We start from the raw sequence: 12138 nt of genomic DNA, 5'->3' as shown, positions 1-12138 counted from the left end.
GATACAGGGGGGTTGTGGCCTGCAAGTGCATCCAGACACAAAGTAAACAATAAGCCAGAAGGAGACTAAGGCAAAGTCTCAAAGCAATATTGTGAAATAGGGAGTGGCTGGTGGTGCTGCCCAGCAGTGGGATCTTGCGAGATCTGTGCTAGAGCCGGTGAGAGAACAAATAAAAACCAGGATCCTGACTGGAGGGACCTGACGGGGTGGCAGCAGGTTGGGATCCTCACAGTATTCCTTGACCCATCTCTCTCATAAGAGGCCCAAGTGACCTCTATGGCTAGAAGTACCTTCTGTGAACTTTGGTTGGTATGTTAGCTGTGACCGTTCCTGGATCAGGACAGCCTGATTGCAGTGGTCCATGCATTGGTAACTTTAAGACTCAAGTTACTGTTAAACATTTTATGTAGGTCTGCCCTTGTATCTGGTCTAGAAGATGCTGGTAGTGCTAAATACAACATCCAGACTGCTCACAGGAGCAGGCTACTGGCAACATGATACTCCACTGTTCAGAGAGCTACACCGGTTACCAGCTTGCTACTGGGCCAGGTTCAAAGTTCTTGTGTTAATTCTCAAAGCCTTAAACAAACTGGGAGCAAAGTTCCTTAAGGACTGCCAAATTCATTATGCTCCTCCTCAGTCATTGAGGTTTTCTGACGGGACAGTTTTGATGGTCCCACATGCCCCTAAAGTTCAGCTAGCCTTTATCAGGGACCAAGCCTTTAGTGTAGCAGGCCCTGCCCTGTGGAACTCCTTGCCAATAGTAGTTCAGCAGGTGTCATCCCTGCTTGTTTTTAGACATCTTCTAAAAACTGTATTACTCAGATAGGCCTCTCAAACCCAAGATTCTTTGCCAGCCAGCTTTTATTGATTGTTTTAACTATTTTTTAGGTTGTATACTGCCTTGTGATATTTTATATGAAAGTGTGGTTTATAAATGGTTAAATACATAAAAATAAATAAGACATGCAAGATTATTTTATAAAAAAAAATTAAAAAACTAACCGCACATACAAAACACAAAGGGAAGCACTGCTACACAAGGCATGTGGTGACAGAAAATATTTCTTTCAAAGGGTGTGCATTAATATTAGAATTATATATCTAGATATCAGATTAGAATAATTTCAGTTTAAAACTTTACAAAGAGTATGTGGGACACCATCGAAAATTGTATCCAAAAAACTGAATTATCAAGATGCAAAACAAGGAACAAAAACTTTGCACAAATGTTCTGGTACTACAAGAAGTGATTCTGGGAAGAAGTGATTAAATAAATAATCTCAAACTGAAACTCAATCTACATTTCTCCCTTTATAAACCTGCTGTCAGGATACATGGCTACCAGAGGCTCTTTAACCTTAAGGCAATGTAAATGAAAACAAAGGCTGTGGCTGTAAATCAAAAGGACTACAGTAGGAATGGGAAGCCTGTTGCCCTTCAGAAGTTCTTGGATTTCACCTCACATGATCCCAAGTCAGCATGGCCAATGGTCAGGGGTGATAAGAGTTTGAATCCAGCAACATGTGGTAGGCCACATCCGAGGATCTGATGGGCTCCCCATCCCAGGATTGTTTGCTTATTTTATAAAAGTATTTATATAATGCCCTCTCATAAAATATCAGGACAGTATACAAGTAACATAAAAACCATTAAAAGCAGTACACCACAATAATAAAAATGACTGGCTATTCAAGAAAATTTGAAACAACTGCATAGGCATAAGAAACAGTCTCCAAGAAATGCCTAAAAGTCAAAAGAGAGGATGCCTGCCAAATCTCTACTGGAAGAGTGTTCCACAGCAAAGGAACAACAACAATAAAAATGCCTGATTTCTAGTTGAGACCAGCTAGGGCTCTGTAACACAGGGAACAACTGACAGCACTCCTCCAGATGATCTCAGTATTCAGGCTGGGATGCAAGGGCTCAGACAGGCCTTCAAGATATTCTAGGCACAGGTTTACAGCTAATACTAACATTATTCAAGCCCATACCTTCAGTTTATTTATGGTTAGTTAGGACGCAATCCAAGTTGTATATATTCCAGGTTGACGGGAGGTGGATTCCGTGGATCCCTGGCTGAGTTGGCTGGGTCCCAGCTCAGCCAGGCTATGTTGGCAGAAGCCCCCCTCCCAGCACAACCACAGCACAGCCCCCCCAACCTGGTTCAGTCAGGGATCTGCTGGGAAAGCCCAGTCCAGCATAGGGGAGCCGGTGGAAGCTGACATAGGGCCCCCAAAAGGGGTGTGACGGGGCATATCATGGGAGGGGACTTATACTACATCAAGGTCCTGTTCAGCATCCTCCTGTAGCCCTCCCTCCTGGCAGCCAGTATGCTGGGCAAAGGGGTGATGAAAGGAAAAATGTATTTTGTTTCCTGCCAGTGCAGCCACCATCCTTCCCTCCAAGAGGCTCCTGACCAGCAGCTGGATGTGGCCTCTCCCACTCCCTCCCTCTCTTTATATATATATAAACCTTAAAGATGGTTGAAGTTTCCTCTCCTACTACAACAAAAAGGGAGGGCGGAGAGAGACTGTGTGCACATTTTTCTTCTTTCCAGGTATGCAACAACATATGGATTTGAATACAATCTTCTAAGGCTTAATGTTATTATCATGTCTTATGATGTTCTTGAGTATAAGCAGATGGGTGGATGAGTTCAGCTGGAGTTTTTTGTCAATAATAACCTCTGTAAATTGTAATACACCACTCAAATACCAATGTCCTTAACAGAAGATACAAAGTACTCTACCTTGTTGTGACCTTGTGTGTTTTATTGTAACTTTGTATTTTAACTCTGCTGTTCACCGCCCAGAGAGCTATTCGCTATGGGCGGTCTATAAATAAAATAAAATAAATAAATAAATAAATAAATAAATTTTAGCTAATTAACCATGTGTGTTTTAAGCTGGAATCCCAGTCACACTTACCTGTGAGTAACTGGACTTAGGCTGCAATCCAATACACAGTTACTTGGGAGTAAGTCCCATTGAATCCAACGGAGCTTACTTCTGAATAGACATTTATTGGATTGCAGCCTTACTCCAGAGTAGACACACCTGGGACATCTACAATTAATTGATTAAATCTGCATATCGATAACAGTTTCAAACCACATTGTATCTCAATAATGCACAAATATATTATACATATAAAAAGGCATACATCTTCTGTAGTCATTGCATTTTGGACATTTCTAAAAAAAAGTTTTAAAGATACCACCATTTAAAAAAAAAATCAAGATGGCAGGAAATCCCATACAAATATCATGCTAGTCCTTATATGGTTGCAGGTACGATTCAATATTTACAAACTATGAAGAGCAACATACTTGGTCAGTTTGTTCCCATTCTCCTTGTTGTTTCAGAGAGGGAATCCCCCAGATAGTCAGTTTTCCAGAGAAGTGAATAGCTGCTAGGCGAGTGCCATCTGGAGAAAGGCTCATCTTGAAAACACCATCCTACCCAATATTTCAGTTGGTGATAAAAACAAAAACAAAAGAGTTTAGAAGCAGTGTTAACTTCACTGATCAGAAACCATATTTTTTTTCCATTTGCAGTGTATGTCTCCACTGCATGGTTTCCCTTTACAGACTTTCCCCATCTTATAAAACATGAGATGATCCTTTACATTTGTACAACCGACATATGAGACATCAGTCATAACCACAGTTCGCAACACTAACAGAACAGTTCTGTGAAAGGTTTTGACTTCCAGATAAATGTGTATAGCAGGTGTGGCTAACTCCATGTTTGAAGGCCTGATCCAACATCCCAAGACCCCACCAATTTTGTGTATGCAAAGATGGGGTGGTCACATCCACTTGCTGGCATGCAGCCCCTGAACGGTTAAGCAAAGGGTGAATGCAGCCCTTGCTCCAAAAAAACTTAAGATACCCCATCAGAAATTTGGTCTGCAAGGCCCATCAAGCCCAAGTACTATGGTTAATGGAGGCAGGGGTGATGGAGTTGTAGTCCAAAACATCTGGAAGGTACCATATTGGCAAAGGCATATAAAAAACTATGATGTGGATTAAGGAAATTACAGAGTGGAAATTTATTTTATTTATTTTATTATTACATTTGTATCCCACCTTTCCTCCAAGGAGCTTCAGGTGGCCTACATGGTTCTCCTCCCTCTCCATCTGATCCTCACAACAACCCTGTGAGGTAGGTTAGAGTGAGAAGCAGCGACTGGCCCAAGGTTACCTAGTGAGATTCATGGCTGAGTGGGGATTTGAACTCTGGTCTCCCAGATCCTAGTACGACACTCTAACCACACACCAGCTTCTTGGAAATACAATCACCAATTAGCAAAGATGGGATAGACTTGCAGTAGCACAAAACTCATGGAAGTATGAAGCCGGTGGCTAAGAAAACCATCTGTGGATACCGGATTGCAATCATGCCATCAATGGGGAAAAGTATAAACCAATTAGAATTCACAGTGGCTTTCAATTATAGACTATGCCCTCTTATTGCTAGAATTGGTTCGCTAATAAATATTGAGAAAAAAGTATCTTATTTTTTTTTTAAAAAAAACCTAAAATATAAACATATTTAAATAAAATATAGGATTGACAAATGCTGTCAAATCTATTTTATGGGTAGGAAATGTAAAAGCGATGAGTGAATAATTCCAAAGAGAGATGGACTCCTGCCATTAATTTTCTGGAATAGAAAACACTACACTGACTCAAATATAGGAGGAAACTGGGGGCATTTTAGCATTGTCCCAAATGTTTTCAGACAAACATGTTCAGTACAAAATAAAGCTATTCACCCACTAATTCCTTCCCCATTTGGCGGCTGCTTTGTTGCTGTTTTTTGTTTTCTATTAGGTTTCTTCCTCACAACATAACACAGCCAATAGAGCAGGGGTAAGGAAACATTGACTCTCCAGATATTGCTGGAATACAATTTCCATCATCGCTGATCATTGGCCAAGGTGGCTGGGACTCATGGGAGCTGGAGTCCAATGACGTCAGGAGGGTCACAGTTTTCCCTCCCCTTCAATAAAGTAACTTATTCTGGATGTAATGCCATCACATTGTGCAATATCCAACCAAATTTGACACTGTGACATCACTGAGGGGAAACCTAAGCCTATTCAGAGTGTGGGCAATGCTTCCTATATCACACTGCCCTTACTGTGGATGGACAGGAGAGGGAATGCAGCTGCCACTGTGGGTAGTTACCACTACATCACACCACCAGGGTAGCTACCACCACACAGACAGAAACGCTGGGGGAGAAAAGGTAGAGTGGCTGCTACTGCGGTTGGCACCATATCTTAAGTGAGGGTGCTTCCAGTCAGGGATATTATATTGCAAGCAAATCATTCAGATCCAGTTTTGCTTGCACACTCGGCAAGTTGCCTTCCACACATTTCCTGTTTCAGTCCGCAGCCTGCCATACACACCAGTAGGTGGAGTTTATCTGGGCTGTGTTTTTGCATCACTTCCTTTAATTGCTTCTCCCCCATCCTCCACTATCTACAGACCCTTATGGGTGTTGAGATCAGCAGAGGGGGCCCCTTTGGTAGTTCCGCCACCCTCAGAATTTGTGGGGTGGTGGTGGCCCAGGAGAGGGCATTCTCTGTGGCTGCCCCTAAGTTGTGGAACTCCCTCCCCACTGAGGTGTGCCTGGCAACTTAGCTGTACAGTTTTAGGCAAATGCTGAAGATGCACCTCTCTACCTTGGCCTTTGACAACTGAGACATGTATTTTTAGGACCCACCCTATCGTTGGATTTTAGATTGTTTTTAAATTGTTTTTAATGTTGTATTTTAAAATTGTTGTAATCCACCCTGGGACCTTTGAGTGAAGGGCAGGTAATAAATAATGATGATGATAACAACAACAACAACACAACAACACGTTTTCTATTCTGGGTATGCAGGCAGGTATTTCTGTACCTGAGTGACATGCACAAGAGTACAAGATTGAACATTATCAGTCTTACCCAGCCACAGTGGGCAAATTAAGGGATTGGGAGGGGGCAATAGCCATTTCCATTTTTTATTTATTTATTTAATTTATTACATTTATATCCCACCTTTCCTCTAAAGAGCCCAAGGTAGCATACATGCTTCTCCCCCCCCCGCCACTATATCCTCACAATAATCCTGTGAGGTAGGTTAGGCTGAGAGATAGTTCCTGTCCCAAGGTCACCCAGTGGGCTTCATGATGAAGTGGGGATTTGAACCCTAGTCTCCCAGGTCCTACTCCAATACTATTTTTAAAATGTTTTTAAAATATTGGGGTCTTGTGCAAAAGTGCAAGGGTGATAAAGAGGTCTTCTACAAAACGCCAGCATTATTATTTCTTAAAAAGCCTAATGCATGTACTGTGATTACAGTCTCCCAGAGAATCTCCCACATTTACTATGTGGAGATCTTGAAAGAGTATCTCCTCCAAACAGAGCACGTGGCAATCTGTAGAAAGAGGTTTTCCTTTGGTACTGGCAGCTGTTGGAAACAACATGGCTAGGGCCACATTCACACCATACATTTATTCCACTATTATTTCACCTTAAATAGTCAGGGCTTTCCCCAAAGCATTCTGGGAAGTTTATTTATTTATTTATTTATTTATTTATTTATTTATTTATTCAGCTTCTATCCCGCCCGACTAGCAACAGCTCTCTGGGCGGCGAACATGAATATCATAAAATCACAAATGCAATAAAATCACGCAGTACAATGCAACAAGTAGTATAAACAACACAAATTAAAATCAATACAACATTACCTAAAGTAAAAATTAACTTAAACTAAAATTAAATTAACAATGAAATTAGAGTTAAATTAAAATTTAGTGTAGTTTGTGAAGGGTCCTGAGAGTTGTTATGAGACCTCTGTTCCCCTCACATAGTGGCAATTCCCAGAGTGGTTTAACAGTCAGATCCTGTTCCCAGAGAACTCTGGCAATTGTAACTCTGTGAGGGGAATAGGGGCCTCCTAGCAATTCACAGCACCCTTCACAAATTACTCTTCCCAGGATTCTTTGGTGGAAGCCATGACTGTTTAAAGTGAAATAATAGCAGAAAAATATGTATGGTGTGAATGTGGCCTACGTTGTGCTCAAATAAGGAGCAAACAGAACCAGAAGTGTGGTGGTAGAGACTGCACCACATGAGACCAACCACTCACTAAAATCATGGACTAGAAGCTTCCACACCACCTGTAACTGCAAAAACACATGGACATGAGCAGTACTAGACTCCCACCTAGAAGCACCCTGAGATGGGCAAAACTGTTTGCAGCAACCCCCACCAAAAAAGAGAGAAATTGCCCAAAGTGACAAGCCTTTTATGTTATACTCAAGACTGCAAAATCAGGAAGTCTGTTACAGCTTGCCCTAGTTCTATTATTAAAACATTATTTAGATACTTTATGTTTGAGATCATTACTAGCTTTATGGACAATTTTAATTTTCAAAAATAAATGAGTAATTGTGTTTCAAAGCTCTTGCTTGTATTAGGAGGCCTAGCAATTAATTTTTATTTGGGCCATTAAGAGATATTGCTGATGAGCTATTCCATATCTGCTGAAACTTTTCTTGAAGCACCATGCGGTTCTATCCTGTCAGCTTTATGATACATACAGGAGCTGCCAGGCAAGATCATTTAAAACTTCGGTGTGAGGTGTTATGTCGATGATGCCCAACTCTATTTTTATTTTTCATTACAGCCAAGAGCAGCATTTTCATCCCTGTCTGACAGCTGGAAAATAGTATGGAAGAGGGTGAATAGGTTTATCAGAATCCAGACAACAAAGAAGTGATGGTGGTTTTAGTTAAGCAGGTGGCTCTTTTGCAACATGCAACTGCTGTTGAACTATGCAGGTGGCAGACAAAATCAAGAATCCACTATTACCTGTTCAAGTGGCTTTTCTACAGGTACAGGAATCACCCATGCTTCTGAAGTCCCAAACATAGGCTATCATAAGATACCCCATATAGTACTCCATAACAGCCCTGAATACTCCATAATAGCCCTGAATGATTTAGAACCCCCAAAACCTGAAGGAATGCCCCTCCCTATATCAACCTGCCCAAGCCCCAAGATATGCATGAGAGGTCCTTCTGGAGGTCCCATCAGTCAATGTGGTAAATCAGGTGGTGACTCAACACAGGAGCTTTCCTGTGTGACACCCCAGCTATGGAACTCCATTCAGAAATATGGCTGGCATCATCATGATACAGTTTTTGGCACCAACTAAAAACACATCTCCTCACCAAGGCCTTTGGGGTTGTCCTGCCCGAATCCACTGAAGTCGGACACGAACGCAGAGGTGTTTGTCTTTAGTAGATTTAATGGAACTTTCAGTTCCGACCGCTTCATGAATCAGCTTACAAATTACACAGGATTCAGCTTCATTACTAGGAATAACTAGGCATGACTACACTGCGCTAAGACATTGTCAGAGCAACTAGACAACCTTCTCACTGAGCTTAAGTAAGGACAAGTAGGCAACCTACTTGCATGGACTGAGTGTCATTGTGGAGACAAGCGCTCCTTCTCAGGGGGATAGTGAGGGCCCACTGAGATTGCTGGCACCACCTCCTATGAGACTGGGGAGAGGGCAGCTGAACCGTCTCAGTGAAAGGGGCTGCACGATGGTGACAGCCGAGCAGGCAAAGGAAGGGGCTGAAAGGTAGGCAGGGAATCATCTTCATGACTGGGACAGGCATCCTTGCTGGTAACTGGATCTAAAGGGGCAGAACTGTCACTGGCTACAGCACAGGAGACTCCTGCATTCCTGAAGACAAGTCACTGACGTCTCCTTCCCATTCAAAGTTCGATTCCTCCTCTGTTCTCGCCACCCCACACCCATTCTGAGGGGCTTATGACAGGGATGGTTAATCTGTGTTCCCATTTGTAACTGAGAACTGCATTTCTGCTGTTGGTTTAGGATGGATTTTAGTCTTGGTTTTAATTGTTATACTGTTTTAAAGTTTTAATGTTCATGTTTTTATGTGCGCAAACTACACTGGGATAATTTATGATTCAGGGTGGCATAGAAATTCATCAAATAAATAAATAATCCTTGCCTGTTGGCCATGCTGGCTGAGGCAGATGGGAGTTGGAGTCCAACAACATCTGAGTGCCACAGATTAACCATCCCTGATATGTGCTACATAATGACACATACCCTCTCTATTACCTGTTCTTTTCCTTGTCTGCTGTAAAAGTTGAGAGTCATAATCTTGAAGAATGACCTTCTTTTGGCCTGTTAAAAACAAAACCATACCTAAACCAAAACCATGAAAGTAGCAAATAAGACAGTAACATTCCTCTAAAAAAGGTGTAAAGACTTCACAAAGTTTCTGAATCCTGTAATCTAGACTAGTGATTCTGACTATTTGTTAACATCACTCTGACTAGAACATTCTAGACCAGGCTTCCCCAACCTAGTGCTCTCCAGATATTGTTGGACCAGAACTCCCATCATCCTTGCCCATTGGCCATACTGGATGGGTCGATGGGGAGTCCAACAACATCTGGAAGTCTCCAAGTTCAGGAAGGCTGCTCTAGATTCTTCTACATAACTACAACAACATATAGATGAACTTCTCTGCTACTGTGGTTTCTCTGTGCTAACTGTTATTGGCCACCTGGAGAACCTTTGGCAGGATTGGGAGAAGGGGGGGGTTGCAGATGTTGAGGAACGGTCTAGTGAGACCACAGAGGAGATATTTCCTGAGACCCCTGTCAGCCCAGTGCCAAGTGGTCATGCGAGTGTCTCTGCTGAGAAAAGTTTCAGCAGCCTGAGGTGGAGGAGCGAGGAATGCAATTCACCCCCATCACTGGCACCTAGCCCAGACTTACTCATTCAGCAGCCAGACTGTAAGGAAGCTGCTAGACAAATCCATAGAAATAAGTAAGGGGAATCTTTCACAGGCTCAGAAGTGACCATTTCTCCAAAGTCACGTAGATGAGAGAAAAGTTGGTTACAACCTTAGACATTAACCTCTTTTCCAAGGAGAAGTCACCACTTTGCTTCAAAGATTGGAAAATGCTAGATTTAGCTCATGCAAGTAGAGGGCCCGTCCCCCTCTCTTTTATGTGGAGTGTCTTGGGGTGAGAGATTTGTTGCAACAATTCTCTGTTGCTTTCACAGACTAGTTTCACTTGCTGTTCTGTATTCTGATTGCTGCCTAGTATATTTTGATGCTTCGTTCCTATGTTGACCTGTGTTGAATAAATGCTCTGTGCAAAATCCAGTCTTCAAGTCTTGAGTCTGCTTCTCTGGTAGGAAACCAGGACACTAAGGGAAGTGGGCAGGTGTTCCAGGTACAAATGGGAGAGGGAGTACAACATTAGACAGCCACGAGACTGGCTGTATAGTATAGTCAGCATGGATTTTTTGCATTCCACAATGTTAAAGTGAAAATACCCCACATGCCATTCTGATGCTTCCCAGAAGCTCCTTTCAAAACAAAACCTTACAAAACGTATAGTCCTGAACTCAGAAATGCTTGCTTAACAACCCTATAAATTTTCATGGTGATACACAAAACAGTCAAAGAGAATCAAGAGTTCAAAGCGTAAAAAGAGAGAAAGAGCAAATCAGACCCCTTTGGAACTTTTTTCTGTCAAGTTCTCATAATTTGCTGAAATTAATTGAAAATCAGCCATGTTCTCAGAGTACCTGTAATCATATTACTGATCTTGCCCCATACTCTGACCTTCATCTTCTGCAGTTTAAACATTAAAATAAATGCCTGGCTGATTTTTAATTAATTAAAGAAATTTAGCATTGAAATCAATGATAAGGCCGGGCATGCTCAGTAAGAACCAACTGTCAGTGTTCTAAAAGCCAGACTCACAGCTGCTAGGCTTGCCTAATCAGGGGGCCACACCCACACCAGACATTTATTCCACTTTAAATAGTCATGGCTTCCTCAAAGAATTTGTGAAGTTTGTGAAGGGTACTGACAGAGCTCCAGCAGCCAGAGTGGTTTAACAGTCAGCTACTCTGATTGAAGCTCTGTGAGGGGAACAGGGCATCTCCTAGCAACTCTCTAATGACACTAACTACACTTCCCAGGATTCTTTGGGAGAAGCCATGACTGTCTAAAGTGAAACAAAGGTCTGGTGTGGATATGGGCAGGGACAGCTTTCATTTAAATTTGGGTGGGAGACTACATGTGCCTGCTGCAGAATAAAAAGGTGGGGGAAACCCTGAAAAAGAATGATACTGTTCACAATGTTTTCCTTTTGGAAAGGAAAGGGGCTTCCCTTTTGCCCAGTGCCCACCCATCCAATCTCCTCCTCTCCCCTTCCTCCATCTCCCTCCGCTTCCTGCCCTCCTGCTCCGTTCCCTGCCCCTCTCCAGGTCAGTTTCACCTATCCTAAGCATGATTGCATAGGACTAAATCCCACTGAACTAAAAAATGATCAAACCTGCCCTCCCCTCCTTCCCCCATTCCCTCACTCTTGCCCCTTCCCTCTCCCTTCTTTCACCCCTCCTTTCCCCTCCCCCATCCCCTTCCAATCCCCCCTTCCCTCTCCTCCTTCTTCCCCTTTCCTCCCTCCATTGCCCTCCACCTCCCCCATGGTCAGTTTTACATATCCCAAGCTTGATTGCACAGGAGTAAATCCCATTGAACTCAATAAGCATGCAAATGATCAAACCTGCCCTCCCCTCCTCCTCCCACCCATCACCTCCTTTTTGCCCCTGCCCTCCCCTTCCTTCAGCCCTCTCCTCCCCTTTCAATTCCCTCCTTCCCCTTCCCCCTCCTTCCCACTACTCCCCTCTCCCCCCTTCCTCCTTCCCAATACTCTACCCTCCCCCCTCCTCCTCCCCCATGGCCAGTTTTACCTATCCTAGCCATGACTGCATAGGAATAAATCCCACTGAACTCAATAAGCATGCAAATGATCAGACATGCCTTTCCCCTCCTTCCCCTCCTCCTCCCTTCTTCCTTCTTCCTCCTCCCCTGCCCACTCCAGGCCTCCCTCCCCATGGTCAGTTTTACCTATCCTAAGCATGATTGCAGGGGAGTAAATCCCACTGAACTCAATAAGCATGCAAATGGTCAACCCATTCTCAGCCAACTTGCACAGAAACCCATTTCTTACCTCCCAGTTTAAAAAGCAGGGAAATCCACTAATAGGCAAAAAACCTTGT

General features: G+C 42.9%; 1 protein-coding gene across 2 annotated transcripts in view; it reads right to left on the bottom strand.

Moving 5' to 3' along the window:
- NBAS (NBAS subunit of NRZ tethering complex) overlaps positions 1-12138 on the bottom strand; it is a 297038-nt gene that overhangs the window by 253098 nt on the left and 31802 nt on the right. For both annotated transcript variants that reach the window (XM_061622739.1, XM_061622740.1), the window contains exons 11-12: positions 9169-9234; positions 3332-3460 (exon numbers count right to left, since the gene is read on the bottom strand). In XM_061622739.1, the coding sequence (XP_061478723.1) occupies positions 3332-3460; positions 9169-9234 (195 nt within the window). The remainder of the gene's footprint in view (positions 1-3331; positions 3461-9168; positions 9235-12138) is intronic.

The sequence above is a fragment of the Rhineura floridana genome, chromosome 4 (genome assembly GCF_030035675.1).
Source record: "Rhineura floridana isolate rRhiFlo1 chromosome 4, rRhiFlo1.hap2, whole genome shotgun sequence".
Lineage (NCBI taxonomy): Eukaryota > Metazoa > Chordata > Lepidosauria > Squamata > Rhineuridae > Rhineura > Rhineura floridana.
Note: the sequence above shows the minus strand (reverse complement) of the source record. Positions and strands in the feature narration are given on the sequence as shown.